This window comes from Myotis lucifugus, unplaced genomic scaffold, assembly GCF_000147115.1.
Source record: "Myotis lucifugus unplaced genomic scaffold, Myoluc2.0 scaffold_27, whole genome shotgun sequence".
Taxonomy (NCBI): Eukaryota; Metazoa; Chordata; class Mammalia; order Chiroptera; family Vespertilionidae; genus Myotis; species Myotis lucifugus.
Window position 1 is genome coordinate 7,434,596 of NW_005871075.1, and position 23,030 is coordinate 7,457,625.

A 23,030-nucleotide genomic window follows, 5' to 3' on the forward strand; every position below is an offset into this window, starting at 1 on the left:
CAAATTTTCTAAAGTTAATTTACTCAATTGACTTGGATTCAAAGAAGATCCTACAAATTTTACTCCATGTGTGAGTCTTGCAATTTCATTCTTTTGGGGATAATTCTTATTCTAAGAAACTAGTGTGGTTTGTGGTTTAGAGTCATGGTTTAAGCTGCCCTTAGGAAGAATGAAAAGCAGCTGGTGTCCAAGGAGCCCTGGAAATATGTCAATAAACTAATTGGAGAACAGAAGCCAAGAGGAGAGAAGTTTGACTTGCATATCTTAAGCTCTATCTATATAATGACTTTTTTGAAATTATGCAAAACTTATTTTGGGTGCATGCGATAAAATATTATTATAAATGATGATAAAATTTCTGTAAAAATATAAATTTTACAGTTGCCCCTTGGTATCTGTGTGAGATTGGTTCTAAGGCTCCTACAGATACCAAAATCCGTGAATGCTCTTTATATTAAACTAGAGGCCTGGTGCACAAAATTTGTGCACTTGGGGAGGGGGGTGTCCTAAACCATCAGTCAGACATCCTTAGTGCTGCCACCACTGCTGCACTTCCAGCTGTGAGCCCAGCTTCTGGCTGAGCGGTATGCCCCCTGTGGGAGCCCACTGACCACCAGGGGGCAGCTCCTGCATTGAGCGTCTGCTGCCTGGTGGTCAGTGTGCATCATAGCGACCGGTAGTTCTGCAGTTTGGTCGATTTGCATATTAGCCTTTTATTATACAGGATGGTCTACTCTTTGCAGATAAGATACGCACATCCTCCAGATATTTTAAATCATCTCAAGATTGCTTATTATGCCTAATACAATGTTAATACTTGTTTTACTATAATATTTAAGGGATAATTACAAGAAAAAAGTCTACATATTATAGGTCTGACTATATAGTATATGTCAGCAACTATGTAATAGGCTATTTCAAATATATTTGATCTGCTGTTGGTTGAATCCATAGTTGGAGAACCCATAGATAGGAGTGCTGACTGTCATATCAAAATTAAAGCTACTTAAAAATAGAGATAAAAAGATGACTAAACATAGACTTAGCACCCTGAAAGCTTAAAATGAAGAAGTTTGCAGAAATATACAAATAACTGTAAATCCAGTTCCATTTTGATGAGAGCAGTGTAATAGACATATAGGTTATGGTGCTTCAAAGGAGAAATCAAATGAGGTTGTGATCATAGGAAATATCAACAAAGGACACGCATTCTGATTATAACTTGAAGGGTAGGATTATAGATAATGGCAGACATTAATTAGGAAACATTAGAAGGAGAAGAAATGTCATAGGAAAAGGTTCTGAGAGAGAAGTTAGGATGAGAGAGATTACCGATCAATCTGGTGCCATTAGGAAAAGCCCTGAGCTGAAGACTGCCTTCTATGAGGCTCCCATGGTGATATAACTCACTGATGGGGACAATTTGTACACATGGCTGGTGGCCATAATGAGCTAAGTGTCCCAAGTTATTGAGATACAGAGTAGAGCTGGGAACTGAACTCATTTTCAAATTGCTCCTAATCCAAATCAACATTGAACAAGTTAAAACAAAGATAACTGTTCAATTGAGATCTCATTTTTCACCTGAGCTTAGAGATTAAAGTCAACTACATCCTGACCTACAAGCTACCTATTATATTGTACCTCCCTCAATAGTTTCTCTGAGTCTTCTTGAGGGGTCCATTGAATTATTTCCATGGGTCAGTTTACTCAGGGAGGTCTACAATTTCACTACATGAAGCATATTTTTTAATGGAACTAATGAATTTCCTGTCTCAGGGCCTTTGTCCTTCCTTACTCTTCCCTCTGCTGGGAATGATCTCCTCTCACCTATCAGTGTGGCTCCCTCCCTCCTCTCTCTCCAGGATACTCTCACTGAGCTCTTCTCTGACTACCTTATGAAATTTCACAACCTCACCACAATCAGCTTTCTGTTTCTTCATAATCTTATTATCTTCTGCTGTACTGTGAACTTTATATATTTATCTTGTTTATTGTCTGATTCCCCACCCCAGATGGCTAAGGAGTGTCTGTTTTATTCATGAATGTTTCCCTAATGCTTAGAATAGGGCCTATGTATTAAATTAATAAATACTTATGCAAATGAACTATATGCAGTGTTTATTTTTTATTGTTTTTTTAAATATATTTTATTGATTTTTCACAGAGAGGAAAGGAGAAGGATAGAGAGTTAGAAATATCGATGAGAGAGACACATCGATCAGCTGCCTCCTGCACACCTCCTACTGGGGATGTGCCCGCAACCAAGGTACATGCCCTTGACCGGAATCGAACCTGGGACCTTTCAGTCCGCAGGCCGACGCTCTATCCACTGAGCCAAACCGGTTAGGGCTATGCAGTGTTTATTTTTAATAAATTTTTATTTATTTTAGAATGAGAGAGAGAGAAAGAGAGAGAGAGAGAGAGAGAGAGAGAGAGAGAGAGAGAGGAAGGGAGATGAAGAAAGTAATATGCATGCAAGCTCATAACATCGATCCCTTCCTCCTGGCTGCGTCCTGCATGCTCCCTACTGGGGAGCAAGCCTGCAACCCAGGAATGTGCTCTGACCTGGAATTGAACCAGTGACTTCTTGGTGCATGGGATGGCACTCAACCAACTGAGCCATACTGGCTAGAGTTAAATGAAGTTTTTACATGATAATTGAGACAGTCATATGTTGCTTTATAGGACTTAACTGTTCTAACTACTATTTTTCACTAACTTTCCTGAGTTAAGGAGGATTTATAGAGCATCTATTATCTAACCAGCACCAAATCTGGTTCTTAAAAAGTAAATTATATGTAATAGCTCCTGTATCTGAAAAAAAAGAGGGTAATGGCAAATAAAATATGAATGCTATAGGATTTCAGTTGGCAATGTAAAGAAGGACACAAAGATATCCCAATATCTCTGGGGGTTGCCTCCAGTAGAATGCTTGCTAGATCTAAATACATAGATGCTCCCAGTACAAGCATGGGCTTTGGAATTACACAGACCTAAATTCTAATCCCAGTGATCCGGTTCCATATGGATAACAACCCACACCACCTTGGCCTATTCATGAACTTCTCTGGGTCTCAGTGATTTCAAGGGTAAAAGGAAGACCATAGTCTTAACCTCACAGGGAAAATGTGAGCTATCAAATGAGGTCATCTGTGGAAACAATTAACCAAGTCCTTGGCACATAGAAGCAATTAAATAAATAACATGTGGAATGAATTAATTCTTGATCAGTGGGGAAAGATATAACTAGAAAAATGTGGCTTTCTTCATTCTATTTCTACTGTGTTGTACCCCACCTATGCCTTTATTCATGATGGTTCCTCTTCGTATCATAAAAATAGTGAATTGCATCATGTACTGACGGGTTCTTATGTAAATTATCATTCCCATTTTACAGTTAAGAAAATTGAGTCTCAGCAGTTTAAGTAATGTAGACAAGACAATAAAGTAAGCAGCAGAGTTAGGATTTCAACCCAGATGAGCTCATGTCCAAAGCCTGTTCAGTTGCCTTGAGTCTCAGACTGCTTAGCAATGTTATCCCAGCCCTAAACCCACAATCTGGATATTACACCTTTCTGAGTTCAATAGAACCTTATGCATATTACTCCATAATTGCGGGTAATTTTGAAAACATATGTGTTTCTCTTCTTTCTATGTCTATACGTCACCTTCTAGAAACACCTCTTCAATGTGCATAACTCTTACTACTTTAGATCTTGAATAGGTTTTCGCTGGGCACCTTTCACAAGAAGTTCATGGAAACCCATAAAAGTTAATGTTTGTTGAACATCTATTTTGCAGTAGGCTTTAGTCTAATTGCTCCACGACTCAACTTATACATTCCTCATAACAACCCTATATAGCAGATACTACCTTTATCTTCATGTTAGAGATGATGAAATGAATGAGGTAGTGAATTCACTCAGCTTATATCCCAGGACTGGGGTTTAAACCCACACATTTAGATTCCAGAATTCATAGTGTTAATCATGAGGCTATAGTGCCCCTTATGCTCTAGGACTGATTACACCTCCTTTTCCTATTTCTTTAAAAATCCAAGGAACATGCATTTTTATAGAGTCTAAACTGCACTCCTATGAACTATGACTCTCCTACGCTTGGCAAGCCTTTGATTTCCCTCTGACAGTGATAGCTGCAATTAGTCAAACTTAAAAAGCAGACTTGAATAAAATAGATGGAATTTATAATCTGATCGGAATCCCAAAATTTTAGGTCAGCACTTATGAAGAGTTGTTAGTGGTATCTCCCCCCCGACACACACACAAACCCATCTTAGAAACACCATATCGGTGGTCTCCATTGCCTTAAATAGGCTCCAAGCTGTGCTCTTAGAAGGTACTGGAATTTAAACCATAACCTTGCATAAATTCAAAACCAAAAAGAAACATTAAAAAGACATCTATCCTTTCAATACCATCCCAATTTGAAACGTTCTAAGTAAAATGATTTCAGCCCAGAGAGCCTATTTTAAGAGAGAGCAAAGAATGTGTTCAGAGCAAGTTGGAACAGCACGCAAGTCAGTGCACACTGGCTCCCTGCTCTCTGCGGGGCAGAGCAGTAAATCACCAGGAGGCAAGAGCAGCGTGTTCCCTGAGCACACTGTACATGAGCATCAGAAAGAGCTTTGTCCAAGAAAGGGAAAGGACTCCTACCCAGACAATAAATCATGCCCGCGAAACATATAATTTGAAAAAAAAATGATTTTCAATACATGTCTTAACTGGAACATGTGGCTATCAGCTAAACAAAGCCCCCAAAATTTTCCATGAATTTTTTTTTAAGTGGACCTTCCAACTGTGACCAGTCAACACACCTCCCTCTTTACCTTTGTTTCTTATATGAGACCTGATTCATGGATGGTTCTGGAACCCACAAAAGCTCATGAGACACCCTCCCTCCTTCTGTAATAGGACAGCGCCTAAGCTTACCAGGCACACAGAAATGGTCCTTGTAAGCAGGTAAAAAGCGCCCCGCATCTCATACAGACACTCTTTAGGTTCCTCTCATGTACGATTGGAACAAAGCATTCTCACTCAGGACGTACAGAAAAATTCCTCTTACCATGTATTCCATGTTGGCGGCCGGTGGGAACACTTTGCCCCGGACCTGGTTATGATAGTCAAGGATGGCGATCATGTCATTTTGCGAAATGTAGCGCTTCCGCCTGGCTTTGGGGATGTCCGCAGAATCGAGCTGAGCTTTCAGAGCGGCTTCAATATCAGTGAAATTATTGGTTGGCGAGGATGAGTCAGTGGAATTGAGTAAGACAACAGCACTTGCCTCACACAGAAGGGAGAACAGGAGCGCGCCGCTGACGGCAGAGGTTGCTGTCATTTTGAGGCTGGAGGGAGGCACCGAGTTCCTTTTGCTTGAAATCAGAAAGGTAGAATTAGGGTCCAGGAAAGGGGGGGAATGGGCCTGAGAATGTGGATGTACAAGTTGTTATTTGGGAGCATTGCTTGCTTTGGTTTTCTCCAAAAAAATAAAAATAAAAATAAAAAAATAAAAAATCCAAACACATGTTGAATTCAAGCCTAGGAGACAACCTATAGTAGTCTCTTTGCATTTTGTTTGGTGTTAATGAGACAGACTCCTAAGAGGAATTTCCTACAGCTAGAGAAAAATTAGCAGTCTGACCCTAAAATGCATGTGAGCTTGTGAGCCGTTTGTCTCAAATTCCTGAACCACAAAATGCATTACTGCATATGTATTTCAGAGGGAAATCTTTAGAAATTAAAATTCATCTGGAGAGTGGAGAGGGAAAAAAAATGCATCGCAGGTAACAGCAGAGAATGTGCTGATAATGTCTCCCAGACACATATGGACACCAAGTGAGAGAAACATACAAACGAGCCATAACCATCCAAACTCATTTCTAAAAGTAAAAAAATAAAATAAAAAAGTGTGAGCTACTTTAAAATCAATGCATGCAAAATAAACTTGTTGAGCTAAATAGCTTACCTCTGCACAATGCCAAAATGAATATTTTGTTCTTCCAAAAATGTAAAGTCTTTGCTAAGTTGTAGTATGAACTCTTGTAAGAGGAGTGTGTCTTACTACAAACTCTGAGAGTAAAAGTCTGCAAGGTTTGAATGCTGCTGGCTACAGGAGCAGCTAACAGCTTTTATATGTCCCAGTCGGCAACGTCCAGAAAGGGCAGTCTTTCTTAGGGTCTCTCCCAGCCAAAATCAAAGGGGAGGGGTTTGGGATAGAAAAAGAAAGAAAAAAAATAACAGTGATTGGGTGGCAACCTTTTTTATGTGGGTGGTGAGGAAATTGAGTCACACCCACAGCTTACAAAGTACAAACCATAAAAGACAAACCCCTTTTTCTTTGGGCTTCTACCTTTACTGTGAGTGGTTAATTTCCCCCATTTAATAGTTTCTAGTTCCTGGTTCCCATACAAAAAGAAGAAAGAAAGAAAAAAAATAATAAGAATGTGAGTTCTTGAAAACACAGATGCCTGAGTAACAAGGAGTACATTTTTTAAGATAGTACATGACACGGGAGCTGAAAAGAGCAAGCTGATATTAAATCAAAAGATCAGCTCCCATAGCTCATCTGGGTGGCCACAAATATGATTCAAGAGAGATGCCAGGCGAGTCCGTGGTAGCCAAGCTATAGCATATGATATTAGGGTAATAGATGCTCAAGTGGTAGTTCTCTGTCTCCATGTGGCTTTATTCCTCTAGTTTCTATATTTATTCTCTCTTTTGTTTCACCCCCCCACCCCCTTTTCTTTCTCTACAAAGTGAGGCAGCAAATTACCTGCCTTGTATGTAATGCAAATAGACAAGCCCATGGCAAATGACGGCCGCCAAGATAACATCTGTTTCAGGTTTAGGAGCATATAGTTGAAATTTTAAGCAGAGAGTGGCTCAGCCTCTTAGGAAGCGTATTGGAGGGCACAGCACAGAGCCCATGAAGAATTTAGCAGCAGCAGCAGCCGCCACCGCCAGCAGTCAGAAGTGCCTTCTTAGAAAGATGCCTTTGGAGCAAAATCCGTGTCGGGCAAGACAAGAGCCAAGAACGCGAATAGCAGGACAATCTGTAATGAAAGCTCCCTCAGCGATGCCATGTGTCCTGGTGACATTAACAAAATGTGGCCCATTCACAGGGAGTGGCAACAGGAATCCTGGAAAATACACATTATTCCGTTTACTGAAAACAGTGCACTGGCTCGTCCAGTGTGCCGAGGTGCTCGTCTCCTGCGTGTTTCTGCAGGAGGAGCACGACGTGAATTCACAGCCGTCAGAAATGATGGTCATGTGGTTAGAAGCACACCAGACTGAGAGCCAAGTTTCCTGGGCTCTATTCCCAGTTGGATCTCCAGCAATATGTGTGGCCTGATGCGTGTTCTTTAACTCTTTATTAGCGCATCTAAACGTGGGAGGGGCAAGGTGCATACTCATGGGGAGGCTGACTTCATCAAATTCCCTAGGAGAGCAGAACAATGTTTGAAACGGGACGTGCCACTGAAGTTCAAAGTACAGTGACGAGGTGCCATGCGGGATGTCTGATGGCAGGTGTCAAAGTTCAGGTGCTGCTGTATTTTGATGAGTATCAAGCTTTTCACTAAAGTGAAGTCATTTTAGGAAAGCTCCGATTGCAGTACTGAAAGCTGTAAATAAGACTTAGCACTGTGGTGTTGAGAAGGCAAGACCATGTAAGGGCAGGAGGTGAATAGGAATAGTGTGAAACATCAGAGCAGCTGGAGGAAATGCACGTGACCGCTCACAGCTGCAGATGTTTAACAGCTGGAGCTGTCCAGCTAGGGTCTCACCCCTTCAGGAAGGACTCCTGGTGCCTTGAATGAATCTCAAGGATGTTGTGTTAAAGGTCTCTGAATTGAATAGGAGGTTAGACAACATACTCTCTATGAGCCGTCCAGCTCAAAGGTCCCAGGACATTTTGAGGAATTAGTGACAGCGCTGATTAGCCTATACTTTCCAACATATGCCATATAGCAGTCCAGCATATAGGGGACAATAGGACTTTTAATGCCTAAGCAGTGGACATGAGCCTTTCTTTCTCCAGGGTGGCTGAGTTCTTGCTTAGAATCTCATAAATATCACCAGTTACTTTCAAGGTCAAACCTTTGTCATGCACAAAAAGAGGTATTGTCTCTCTCTTGGGGTTTGACTTGAGGGACTTCCTTGCGAATAAAAAAAGCGTCCCTGGAGAAAGTTGTCTGAGCCACAAATGGGTTTACTGTAAGAGAGTGGAAGGAAAGAGGAGGACAAAGAAAGAGAGGATTTCTGAGATGAACCTAAACATGCCCAGTTACCCAAGGGCACATCTGATAGTTGCTTAATCTTAAGACCCTCAGGCATGTCAATGATTTCAGATATCTTTCAGCACACACGGATTATATTGTGGAATTTGGGACTGTTAAGTAAACCCACAGGCTATGGAATCATAAAAAATTAAAAAGACCTGTGGGAGGAGAGTTCAGGATTCTGCTTCCAGGCAAATGTTATTGCCAGAAGAAGTATTTAAAATGCTTTGAAAGTAATTTTAATTTTAAAATACTTGCAAAATGAAGAGGTATGCATCCAAGTTGTCAGTAAAAGAACTATTAATGAACAAGTAGTAATGAGATGGTTCTTTATGAGATCTCTTCTTGAAAAGACCACTGACATATTTAGAAACCTTCAAGGAAGTGCTTGCCAACAGAGACAGAAGTGGAATGCATTCAGTTATATTACCCAGAGGAAATATGTATACTATTGGCAGCCACTAACATCCACCTTGAAACCTGTGAGAAAGTGATTGGGATTTTAAAATTGAAATCAGGCACAGTACATTGAAACTGTCTCAGAATGGCACACCTGCTTAAGCCAAGGTACTTTGATGTGTGTGTGTGTGTGTGTGTGTGTGTGTGTGTGTGTGTGTGGCTTTAGTCAAAATCCTTTCTAATCAAAATGTGTTCCAAGGACCAGTGGCATTGGCATCCTGGGGCGTTTGTTAGAAATGCAGAATTTCAGGCCCCATCCAAGACCCACTGAGTCTGAATCAGCATTTTATCAGAATCCTCAGATGACCCATCTGCTCAGAGTGTGAGAAGTACTGTCTAAATTTTTTCAGAAACACACAGATGTCACCTATGACACACATGCCCATTAAATAAGCTCTTTGTGAAAATCCATTTGTCTAACATTATGGGGAGAATCAAAGATAATACAGGTATGCAAGTATCTTTGAAGAGGAGAACATAAGTCAATCTCTGCTACATAAGGAAAAAAAAGATGACTTGGTATCGCATCTCGCAAAGAAACGATTCAGTAGTGGTCGGAGCCTTTTTAAGCTTGCTTTATAAATCCTATTTATTACTGAATGCATATGAATTTGTCACAAGATTGTGGAAACAATGGAAAGCAGTATAAATAGAAGTGTTTTGTGAATTGCAATGTGCCATATAATCAGGAACTATAACCTGACTGGTCATCCCCAGGACACAAGCCCAAATCATCCTCTTTTCCTCATTCGTTCTCATATTGTTTTTGAATAAATCTACTGGCTCTGCAAAACATGGGAATTTTGTCACTGAAATGTCTCAGAAATCTACCCCCCCTTTTAAAATTATTACCAGAGGCCCGGTGCATGAAAATTCATGCGCTGGAGGGGGGTCTTCCCCCCTCGCACAGTCTGGGAGCCCTCAGGGGTGGGAGGTGACCCGGCCATCAGGGGAAGGTGACGAATGTATGGTCAATTACCATGTTTGTCTATTATTAGATAGGATAATATATACATTTTATATATTATATAATAAACATAATTATGATATGTAATACCAAAATACTGCATTTTCAAAATATTTTTGAGACATTCTATAAAATATATATGTAATTCTGTAATTTTATTACACAGTATTGTGAAACCGTATTCAAGTTTTTGTATTTTAATTAATCATTATCTCTTTTTTTCATGGTCTTTTTTACAAAAAATAATTAGGAACTAAATATCGCATGATATTTGTGTGATTATTTCAATTTCTCTGTGTTTATTTTTTATTGATTAATATATTACATATGTGTCCTTATCCCCACGTTACCCCCTACGCCCCCACTCATGCCCTCACCCCCCTGTTTTGTCCGTGTCCATTGGTTAGGCCTATATGCTTGCATATAATTCCTTTGGTTGACTTCTCCCCCTTCTCCCCACCCTCCCCTACCTTCCCTCTGAGGACTGATGGTCCGATCGATGCCTCTCCATCTCTGGATCTGTCCTTGTTCATTAGTTTATGTTGTTCATTATATTCCACAAATGAGTGAGATCATGTGGTACTTATCCTTCTCTGACTGGCTTATTTTACTTAGCACAATGCTCCTTCTTTTTTACTGCAACGTAGTATTCCATTGTGTGGATGTAGCACAGTTTTTTAATCCACTCATCTACTGATGGGCACTTAGGCTGTTTCCAAATCTTAGTTATGGTCAATTGTGCTGCTATGAACATAGGGGTGCATATATCCTTTCTAATTGGTGTTTATTTTTCTTCACGTAAAAAAAAGCACTTTTAGGTTTTCTGCACTGAAACACCATAAAAATTAAAAATTTTAAAAGTGTGACCAAACTTGAGCTTTCTCGTCGGAAATGATTCTGAAAAGCATGTTTCCGAAGCAGTTCTTTTAAGTCTCTGATACACTTTGATTCTAAAATAAACAAATGATACAGAATAATAAGGAGGACTTATTCAGTGAAATATTTAATGTAAGAGTAGAATAGAATTGTTTATAATCACACAAGGTTTTCAGACATTACCATTTGTGTACCCTTTTTGGAAAGCTATTGAAGAATTTGCTACAACCAAGCAAAGGAATAAATCAAGAAGGAGGTAGATATGGAATAAAAAAAATTGGTGCTACAAAATGAGAACAGTGGATTGCCATGATGATGATTAAGGGAGTTCCCAAGGCGAGAATGTTGTAGTAGCCCAGGAAGAGCCAGTCTATAGTGAAATAGAATCATAAAGAGCTTCAATCTAGAGTGTTTCCAAGAGGAAAAATGAAATTGATAGATTTCATATACTTTTTAAACATATAACATTTTGTGTATGTATAAACATTGCAGGAGAAAGAAGATACAATCACAGCATATTAAGTGGCTCTGTTATGAATATTTATATACATAATAATACAAACAATCTATAGTGTGAGAACCCAAAGTTATGAAATTATTTTATTGGAAGGATGAAGAAAGAACTGAGAATATGTATAATTAAGAGAATGGGGCAGAGCTTAGAAGGGAGCTAAATACTCACCTTTTATTACAGGAAATGTAGTGAAACTTATCAACCATTACACAACAAATTATTCCAAAACTTAGAGGTTAAGACAACAATAAATATTTATCTCAGAGTTTCCATGGGTCAGGAATTTAAGAGTAGCTCAGTTGGTGTTCTGGCTCAGGGTCTCTCATAAGGTTGTAGTCAGAATGTTGGCTGGGACTTAAGTGGGGCTGAAAGATTAGCTTCCAAGATGGCTCATTCACTTGGCTGGCAAGTTGGTGCTGTTGGCAAAAGGCCAACACACATGGATTTCACCACATGGACCTGTCCATAGAGCTGTTTGGTGTCCTCACAGCATTGAAGCTGGCTTCCTCCAGAGTGAGTGATCCAAGAGTGAGCAAGGTAGACTGTCCAGTGTTTTAAGGCCGACCTGTGGAAGTCACGCACCAGCATTTCCACAATGTCCTGGTAGTTACAGGAGACACATAGACTGTGCAGTGTGGGAGGAGAATTCACAAGGCCATGAAGCAGCAGGTGAGCATTCTCATCGAAGGTCATCCTGAAGGCCAGCTACCATAAGACAGTTTTAGAAAATAGTTAATTTTTTTTAAATCAAGAAGTATGCCTGTAACTTGGAAATAAGGAGTTAATTCCCAAGAAGAAACTATTAAAAGAAGTGAAAACAGTTGCTTCTGGTGAGCAGAAATATAGGTGGGAATGAGGAACATGGGATAACTCTATTTTTTATTTTAACTTTATAGAACTTTTTGACTTTTAATATATATACATTTGCAACTTGATTAAACTAAAAGTTAGCTAATTAAAATTAATTTGGTAAACCATTCAGATTAAAGTATATCCGTCCACTGAACAAACAAATGGCAAAACAGGAAATGGAGATACAGTTTCAACATTGAGTTTCCCTAGGATCTCTCTCATTGGGTTGGATATGTTACAGGAGTTTCTGACTAGAACCTTTCATCTTACTAATCTCACTCTAGAATAAGCTTCCTATGTTTTAAAGGGTCCTATCTGCCTTCCTTGTCCTAGTGAGTTTGAGGCTATTTTCATCTTCCTATGATTCAATGGAGAAAATGAGCCCTGAGTGAACATGCGTGTAGCAGTTGCTGCTATGGATAGAATGGGTTAATAGTCTGGGTATTTCTTGGCCCTGGATAAAGAGGGGGTAGCCTTAACTCTTATCTCAGGGATTATGTTGTTGCCTTAAAACCAAGTGCATGAACACCATTGTCCATGGTTTCTTTCGGGCCAGTGAAAGATGAAGGCTTCCCTTCAATTATCAGATCAATCCTGAAAACAGGTACATACTTTTCTCTACCTCCTCTAGACATTCTTCAGAAATGTTGGGTAATAATCTCAAGGCTCTTAAGACCAAAGTGTCTTTAGGATCAAAAAGAATCTCATACCTTAATTAGACTTTAGCCATTAATGGACTTTGCCAGCCCTGAAGGAGGGTAACATGAAGGAACTCTTCAATCAGCTACTGTGTGTATCAGCAAAACAGCCAGTTAGAGAGCTCTGTTGTTCTCCACTAGGAGGCTTGCAGACCCCCTGGAACCCTGGAATTTATTGGGTCTAAAAGATTATATAATTGCATGTATAACCATCTTGCTCCAGAAATTATAAAAATCATATTCATGCTAAGCAGATAATACATACAATTACATTGATAAATTCAGGTGTAAAATATCAGATATACCTGGTGAAACACATGAAGAGTCAAACATACTTTAGAGGGAAATGGTTGGAGTTGGGGTATGGCAATTGATTACTTAGTGAAGGAAAAAAGAACGTGGGTGTTAGAATCCTCCAGTAACTATGTGGATACTCGATAGCAGCGGTTCTCAACCTGTGGGTCGCAACCCCTTTGGGGGTCGAATGACCCTTTCACAGGGGTCGCCTAAGACCATTGGAAAGCACATATATAATTACATATTGTTTTGTGATTAATCACTATGCTTTAATTATGTTCAATTTGTAACGATGAAATTGGGGGTCACCATAACATGAGGAACTGTATTAAAGGGTCGCAGCATTAGTAAGGTTGAGAACCATTGCTCTACAGAGACAAAGATCCCTAAAGTTCTATTCTAGCAAAAAAAATTAATATATATATATTCCCTCATATTTAGGATAAAGTTGCTGCTAGAAAACAAGAACAGTACAGTGACCCAAGGGTAGGCTATTTATTTTCCATGTGCCAGGAATATATCAAAAGAAAGCCCAAGAGGTCCATGCTGTGGTCAAGTAGACTAAGAGATTTTAACGCACTTATTCATGGCATAATTTCAGACTTTGCCTACAGTAGGCATTCAAAAGATATTTGTTAAGCTTGATAAATGAACAAATGCTGTATCAGCACAGCCTTTTTCTAATCCAGGACCTCAGCACACAGCCAGAAAAAACTTGGGCTCTCCAAAAGCCATCTGCACTCTGGCCAGAGTCATCAATTCTCTTTGGTCCTTTCTCTGTGAAGAAGGTCTGGATAAACTTTGTGGGAAAGTCTCGCTAACTGTCCAGTAACATGTTTAGAAATTGAGATAAGAGATGGTGGTATTAGGATGCCTGGCACTAGTAGGCAGATTATCTTTCGTGAAATCCGTTATTTGTCATTCACAAAGACCACGATTAGAGGTGTGCAATCAGGCTGCCCTGGTGAGGGGTGACGGGAAGTGCACTGAAATCTCTTGAAAATGGGTCATTTCTGACATTTGAGAGTAACCTCAGACTATTGGGTAATCAACAGTTATGAAAAAGTCTGCTGAGCAAAATTATACGTAATGGGTTAATATTCTGAAAATAACAAACTGAAACAATTATTATGTTTCCCCTAAGTCATGTTCCCACAAAGCCTGCCTGCCACCATGGCCCCAGTGAAGGGAACAGGATGAGCAGGTTATCCCATAAGAGATGTCCCTTCTAGACCGAAGAGGAAGACAAAGAAAGCCTTCTTTGATCCAGAGAACATAGAAGAGAAACAGGAAGTGAGATGCAATAGCCTAACTCATCACTGCACGTCACAATCCTGGAAGATAAAACATGATGGCAGGAGAGAGGCACTTCGTGTATACAAAACAGACAGCCTAACGTAGAAAGGCTTTGACTCACTTCTAATCTGCGCTTTGAGAAGGAGAGCACTTTGCAGGCATCTCACACCAAAATGGGATTCCCACACCTGGTGAGAGGGTGGCATTGGTAGCGTGGCATATTTCAGCAGAGAGAGAAGCAAATGTAAGATGTGATAAAATTCCCTCTGATCACAAGTATCACAGAAAGCAATCTGCAGCATGCTCCAGTGGCAGAGAGGTTTGGGGGACAGAGGAGGGACAATCATGGACGGGGTAACCTTGTCACAGAAGCTGCAGGTAGATGGAGTTGGGGAGCCCAAGTGAAAAGTGAGAATGAATTGCCTGATTGAAATTCAGAAGACCTGTGGCACCAGTTAGAGCTGAACTGAGGGCAGATCAGCAAGGGAGGACCACTGGATATGGACTGTCCTATGTGATAGATTCAAGTTTCACCCACCACGATTTCAAGAGCAGATATTAGTGTAATGCCCAGCTACTAGGCATACAGACTTTGACACATAAGCAAATTAGTATGCAGGAGACATGAAGACAGACACAGGATTAAACTGTTCTATCTTCATGAAGTCTTCCAAGATTTCCTCTTCCCTTGATGTCATCTTGTGTAGGAGGTTGGAGGAGAAGCCCTGAATAATTGAGCGTTTACCCAAAACACATTGAGTTAACCTGTGATCTTGGTGTTATCTCTGGATGAAGCTACATGCCAACAGAGAGCCCCATTTCTTTGACCCTGCTCCAGGCCTGCTGTAACTGACTTCTGCATTGGTACTGTGCCTGTCAGGAGAACAGAACACTCTTAGTAATTCCAGGGATACTGGTAAGGGTGTTTCAAACCGCACTGTCCAGTGTTTCCACCATAAGTCTCAGCATGAAAAGTTAATTTCCCATAGATAATAGGATGATCTTCATTTCTATGACAAATTTGTGTGTTTTTCCTTTATGACTATTGCAAACCTTGAAAATGACTGTTTCCTTTCTGCCTGGGTTAACAAACCCCTGAGAGTCAATGTCAGTGCCCACCACTGAATATCTGCTTGTCCTTCTGGTTATATATTCCTGGTCTAACTGTGCTTTTGCAAGCCATGATTTTAAATTATTAGCTTTCTTTTAATATGGCCCTTATTCACTTTTTAAATTAATGTTTAAATGTCACTCAATATTCTTTCATAACAGCCACTGATGATAATAATAATTTCCATGATATATTGAGACTAGCTCCTCTAAGATAAAATGTAATCCTCATAACAATTCATAACCTATGAAAAAGTTTTCATATATTACTATTTTACTGGTAAGAAAACAGAGGTTTAAAGAGATTAGGCAATTTTCTCAAGTTCACAGAGCTAGAAAATTTTCCCACTGGGATATAAACCTTTATCTTTCTGAGGGCAAAGCCTGATCTCTTAGTTTCTATAGTATTTCATCATTCTCAAGCAAAGTGAGCTTTCTATAAATAAATGATCAATTACTAAACAATTATCTTGTGCTCTCTCAATTTTTAATTCTTTGTTGAACACTAAAGATAATAACAAAAATAATAAAAATAAGTCAGCCAGCCTATGCTCTTAAGCTTCTTATATATTTGTTGTGGAAATAAGACATATATTGAATTATTACAAATTATAGAATTGAATTTACAACTAAACATATTCCTGTACTACATAGTGGAAAAAGTCATCTAAAATTTCTAAATGGAAGGAAACCTGCAAATATTAAGTTAATTGGGAGTTTCTTGTCAAGAAATGAAAATGAGATGAATATAAAGGATGGCTAAGAATAAAATTAATGGAGGAGAAAACAAAGCCTTCACAGAGACTCTGTCTTCCACATAAGGAAAATGGGTAGAAATTAGGCAGGGGACAAAAATAAAAGATAGTACTTTTGTGGGACAGAGTGATTAGATATAGTCAAGAAATAGGGTTTAATAGGTAGATCAATAATAAGGTTTTAAGCCAGGATTTTTTAAAAACATATCTATGACCAAGAGTTTGGGAAGAAAATCCCATTCGAGGCGTAAAATGGGAAGCTTAATGTGTATGTGTTGAGTTTGAAATGATCCAATTGGAAATATCAAGCTGTGGATTTGGAGTCATAGTACTGGGGACTGGGGAATGGTCAGGATATATGACTCCGAGGCAGATGAGAGGAAGACATAGAATATACTGTAGGTCAGGTTCCGTGGAGAAGCCAATCAATACTAGAGAGTTAATATGTAAATAAGTAACTTAGTATATCTTACTCCAGGCAAGGAAGCAGGCATAAAGCTGAAAAGTCTAGATCAATGAGAGGAAGAAGTGGAAATAAATCAAGGGGGGGAAAGCAAAACCAGAATATGCAATGTCTTGTTTGAGGCCCTAGTTATATGTTGCTTCCTCTAAGTGGGTGGTTAGCAAGAGTGTGCATTTGGAAATAAACAAAGAGATTAGTAGGCTAAAACATTACCCCCCGAAAGAGCACTAGACCTTTAAAACTATTCTTATGATTTATTACCCTTTGCAACAGCATGGATGGACCTGGAAAATATTATGCTGAGTGAAATAAGCCAATCAGAGAAAGATAAATATCACATGATCTTACTTATAAGTGGAATCTAATGAACATAATAAACTAACAAAATAGATTCAGAGGCATGGAAGCATGGAACAGACGGACAGATCTCAGAAAGGAGACAGGGGGTGGGGGAGATGGGAAGAGATTAACCAAAGAATGTATATACAAATATGCATAACCAATGGACACAGACAATAGTGTGATGAAGGCCTGGGGTGGGTCAGAGGCTGGGAAGAGGGGGTAAAGGGTGGGGGGAAATTGGAGGACATTTGTAATACTGTCAACAATAAAAATATTCTTAGAAGACTAGAAGTAAATATAATCTTCAAAATAGATATGCCACTAAAATCCTTGAAAGTGTGCCCTAACTGGTTTGGCTCAGTGTCTCGAGTGTCGGCCTGCAGACTGAAGGGTCCCGGGTTCGATTCCGGTCAAAGGCATGTACCTTGGTTGCGGACACATCCCCAGTGGGAGGTGTGCAGGAAGCAGCTGATCAATGTTTCTCTCTCATTGATGCTTCTGACTCTCTATTCCTCTCCCTTTCTCTCTGTAAAAAATAAAATAAAATATATTTTTAAAAAATCCTTGAAAGTGTGCTAGCCATTTAAGGATGCAGTGGTAGGGAGAGAATAGTCTTTGGAAAACAAGAGATTTTAGGAAGTGTTAGGGAGAAAATCAAAAAGAGGGATGAAGGAATGAGGAAGACAAAGAGAAGAAGGAACCAGGCTGGTATCCTTTAGCTATGATCATACACATTATGGTTCACTCTAACATATCTGCATTTAAAGCTTATATAAAAATATGCAAACATGATATAATAATCTATACAGTGTAATAAGCTATAAAATAAAGGTCTTGACTAATTCAAAGATGTCCTTCTGTAGAGCTGGTGTTCCATGCCCAAATGGTGACTAATTATAATGTATATTTTAAAGAAATTTCAAGGCTTTACTTAACACTTAATCTTCTTACTCTCTATTATGCTAACCCCCTTCTCCTTTCCTAATGGGAAATGCCCAAACTTAGAATCCCTAATAAAATAGGCAACAAATGCAAAGCATATATGTCCAAAAGGTCAATGGTAGCATGCATGTCTGATACCTAAAATAAACTTTATTTCCTTTCCCCATCAGCACACTGATACCCTAGCAGTGGTCGGCAAACTGCGGCTTGCGAGCCACAAAATACCACATGCGGGCTCGCACGTACAGTGTGATTGAAACTTCGTGGCCCATGCGCAGAAGTCAGTATTTTGTGGAAGAGCCGGTATTTTGTGGAAGAGCCACTCTCAAGGGGCCAAAGAGCCGCATGTGGCTCGCGAGCCATGGTTTGCCGACCACGGCCCTAGTGGATTTTGCTATGTACCTCTTGAAAGGCAAAGATGGTCTGCCCCAGGAGCCTCCCAAGCCCCAGAGGCTTGTAGGGGCTGGGAGCCCCCCCCCCATTTTTCTTGGAGCAGAGATTCTCATACTTGAGCAAGATTAGAATCACTTGAAGGGCTTTTAAAACACAGGTTGCTGGCCCAGTTTTCTGATTTAATAGGACTGCATAGGCTCAAGAATTGGCTTGTCTGATATATTCTCAGGTCATTACGGTATTATGAGAACCACTGATTTAGGAGAAGGTTGTAGTTATTTGTGCAGTTAGAGTTGCCAGTTAATTTCATACTTAACTTGTTCACTAGGCAATAAGGTAAAGCGAAGACCATCTCTTGTTCATCTCAGATCTCCCACTGGGCTGCATAAATGAATAAATGGATGGATTCATTTACCCTCATTTCTGTATGAAGACATTGAGCTTTTTACAAATATGTATGCCTATTCTCTAATTTAGTTCCCTCCTCTCCCACTCTTAGAATAAGAGCTATCTTTCTCTTAAACATTAAATTTTCAAACTTGCAGCTTAATTTCCTACTTTTCGGAAAAGGATAATTTTGGAGGTGAGGCAGTTCATTTCTTTCCCTTTCAGGCCTTCAGTCCCAGGCCTTGGGACCCTTCCCTTCCCATAGTACCCCCTTTAGAAAGCTGTCCAGACGTCTTTCCCTTCAGACTGAACCACTCACTCAAATCCCAACTTCATACTCCACACCACCTTCTATTAGATAACTTCAACCTCAACAATACCAGACTAATTATCACATGCTTCATAAAATAGTTTCTCTCACCTTCTGTCTCTACTAGTTTCACCCTTGGTCTCCTATTCATGTCTAGTATGCAATGTAGCCAAAACCTACCAATTTTCCCTTCATGAATACATGAATATCCATTGATCTCTCTCCACTGGAGCTTTTATCACCCCATCTTAGGCACTCATGAGAGGGGATGCTCAAATTAATGCTTAACTGTTAGACTTCAGTTTTTCCTAGCCTATGTAACTAACCTGTTATTTCCAGAATTTCATAAACACCTTTACACCTTTATTATTCCTCTATTTAAAGTTCTAAAAAACTCTTACTTCCAGAATATGAATCCTTTCTTTATCATACTATCCATTCCTATTTCCCATTAACACTGAGCTGGTCAGGTCAGTTGCCTCCATATAAGGCAATGTCTATGCCTACTCCAGTGTCTGTGACTCTGCTCAGGTTGTGTTCCCAATCTCATAGATTCACACCCTCTTCATGTCTATAGATCTCTGCAGGCTCCTAGACTACTTCCACAAATCGTCTCAAATGCCTTTGGGGACGAGATGGAGAAGGCAAACCAATATTTATCTCATCCATAACTGATACCATTTTATTCTTTATTTGATTATATGCTTTATTATTTCTTCTCTGTCTTATGTAGATTAATTTTCTAACTACCACAAAATCATAAATCCCTTATGGACAAGGACTCTATCATTGGCAGCCTCACTATACCTAGAAAAGTACCTTGTATGTAATATAAACTCAATAAATAATGTTTAGCTGTTGAGTGAGATATATGAGTCAAAGAGAACATAGCTTAATGTGAAGTACATCTCATACTATGAGTGGAAGAAAACGATATAAAAAGGTTTAAATTATGAATAATACAAACTCTTAAAAACTTAAATAAAAGGTGCCCTTTTTACAGTGACTGCCCTTTAACATTTGCAGTGACATTGTCTTGCACAAAAGACCACATGCCTTTTCTATCTCTGACTAACATTGACTAAAGCAAACAGAACAATTTCCCAACATTTTGGTGGGAAAATCATCTCCTAACCCACTCTTCTTGCAAATTTCAGTTGTTTATGAAACAGTTTTTGCTGTGTACACACTCCCACCACAGTGTAACGTCAGCCGAGTAATCTCTTAACTCCTCCACGCTGTGTTCTTGGCCTGGGGCCACAGCCTCAAGTCTACTTCCCAGGAATCTGAAAAGTAACAAGTGGTACCCAAGCACTGAAAAACCATAGAACACAGAAAATTTCATTTTTCTTTTCCAGAAGATGGTAGAAATTAAGCCATGAGGCATGTAGTAAGTCTTCTTTCTTCTTATCTCTTCCCAGCTCTAAAATCCTGATGCGTGTACAGGTGCAGCCTCCCCTCTTTTACAGGGTTCCCATGTATCATTGTGGGGCGGGAAGAGTGTGGACAATATAGTAGGACAGGATTCTTCTGGAAACACACCTGTCCTCCAGCATGCATCCCTCTCCACCGCTTCCCAGCTCCAGGGTTATTTGCAAATTCCTGAAGTTTTCTCAAGCCCAGACATTTTCTCATTAGAGGAGAGCTAATCATGTACCCCACAGTTTTCCTGTGAGAAGTGATCTGTGGAAAACATATAACACACACACACACACACACACACACACACACACACACACACACACCATAGCATATTTAGGGCATTTCTGCTTATGCCCGAGAACCTCGAGAAGAGGGAGGGAATTGTGGGAGTAGGGAAGCGGGAGGACAAGGGAGTAAAGGAAGGAGACTGTCCAGAATCTTGATAAAAGGGAAAAACAAAACACATGCTCTTGGAGTATTCAAATTTTCTTTAAATGGTACATAGTTGAGAAGATATTCAAAGAGAGTAAGAGAACCAAATTTGAGGTTAATGAGTGTGAATTTAATGTCATGGAAGAGAGAAGCACGAGGATCACCAGGAAACCACTGTAACTAAGGGACAGTCTCCCACAGCTGTTTGTAAGGGCCATTCTCAGTCTCTGCATGAGGTGGTCAGACCCACTGCCAGAGGAGCACAGGCCAAATCCCGAAGAAGTGTGGGGCTGGAAAAGGCGGAGGAAAGAACTGATAGGATGGAAATAAGAAGGAGTATGTAGGGCACATGGACAGTGACATGACTCAGTTGGACTGTGGGAAAGCCCAGGTGGCTGGGCACACCAGTGAGGTCTTGGTGTCCCGCTGTCCTAGCACACCGAGTAACATTGAGAACTGGACAGACTCAAATGTCCTTTGGTCTTTCTCCTTGTTTCACTTTCCCACCAATGCTGATTGCCTCTGTGCTTACAGAATCTCTGTGCATCATCTGAGTTGCAAGAGTCCATTGAATGATGTACTTGTTCAGAGAGAGATACATGTGACTGTCCAAATGTCCCAGCCAACTTTAGAGGGCGCCAAGCGAGATCCACTTCAACAGATCATAATTTATCCTGGCAGCTGGACAAACAAAAGCAGAGTGACGCATGAACCAGCTTAAGAAAATTGCCAATCCTCCACCAACTGCTTGTTATATTACTCTTAAATATTTCTAAATAGGTCAGTTAGAATAACATCATGTGGGCCATAGTAAGTCAGAAGAAAATAAATGTCACTTTTAGCAAGTTGAATTCCTCCTCTAACTGCCTTCTCTTCGGTCCTTTTATTTAACCATCATCTGGCTGAGGGTAAAAAACAAAATTGTCCTGGTTTTGTAGTGGTCAGCAGTTTCAATGATTCGCATTTCAACGTGGCCCTGTGACAACTGTGGGTCTTTTCCAGGTGGTTTTTGGCATTGCCTACATGGCTGGTCATACGGTGTATTTTGCCTTGGAGGCTGGAAGAATAATAACAATGACCCCATCTCTCAGAGAACCACAACCTCACTCTGGCAGAGGTTCTGAGCCAAAAGATCGGAGATGGTGAGCTCTAGGGTAGTAAGGAGTTCCAGCACCTGGGGTCACCCAACCTCTCCTTCCTCAATAGTTAAAGGACAAGATAATCCCTGGTAGTGTCTCAAATCAGTTCTTCTGGCTGAGGTTGGGTCTCACGTCAGATGGGATCTCGAATAAGACTTTAGCCAAATGGGGTTGTGTTGATGGTTATAAACATGTGGAAATGCAGCCAGAGGAAATTTGTCAGCAACAGGAATTGCAAAGGCCAGTTGACTTCTTCTTGCTTGTGTAGGCTTTTCTATTGATAATGCTATTGGGAGGGGAGGGGCTACCATGGTCCATTTTTGAAGCAAGGAAATAGCAAAATTACAAAGCGAGAAAGGAGAGCTGCAGTGGCTCTTTTCCCTTTGATGCATTCAGATGGTGTCTGATAATCATGTTCCCCTTTCAATGTGGAGAACAGTGTTCTCAAATCACTCCTAAATTCCACTAAATTCAAAAGTTCCACTCTCAATTGTTAAGTGTTGATTTTTAGGATGTAAATGTTTTCTGTTCTACATTCTACAGTTTGCTGGAGATACATACTTATGCATGGGCTCATATCTACCTACAGAATTAGTTGAAAAGCTGTGTCGTGGGCCTGCCATTGTCATATCTCCAAGTAGAGTACGATAGACTGTGAATAGCATGTTCTTCACAGGTCCTGTCAGGGGAAGTCAAGATGGTTTGTGTGGCTGTTTTTCTGTAGTTAAGCTGTTCTTTAATATATGGCGAGCAAAATTACTTAATACATATCGAGAATATGATACATTTGAAAAGTATCATTTAAATGACAATTGGACACCTTCAGCAAACATGTATTGAGACCTTTCTCTGAATTAGAAGTAAGTGCTGGCCACTGGAGCTACATCATGGGTAGATCCAGTCCCTTCCTTCAAACCACTCCTACTTTTGGGAAGCAAAAGATACAGGAACACCATAGTCATAGGTCAAGCAAAGGTCAATTTTTAAAAATAGTAAATTATAACACTATGTGTGATGCTCTATATGAGTGATAATTTCTGATTAGAACAATAGGGACAGCATCATCGGAAAGAA

At 39.9% G+C, this 23,030-nt stretch overlaps 1 protein-coding gene across 1 annotated transcript in view; it reads right to left on the minus strand.

Moving 5' to 3' along the window:
* Window positions 1-5,376, minus strand: part of PI15 (peptidase inhibitor 15) — a 27,631-nt gene extending 22,255 nt beyond the window's left edge. Inside the window, exon 1 of the mRNA XM_023751904.1 lies at window positions 5,086-5,376. Within this exon, the coding sequence (XP_023607672.1) occupies window positions 5,086-5,358 (273 nt within the window). The 5' untranslated portion in view covers window positions 5,359-5,376. The remainder of the gene's footprint in view (window positions 1-5,085) is intronic.
* Between the last annotated feature and the right edge of the window lie 17,654 nt (window positions 5,377-23,030).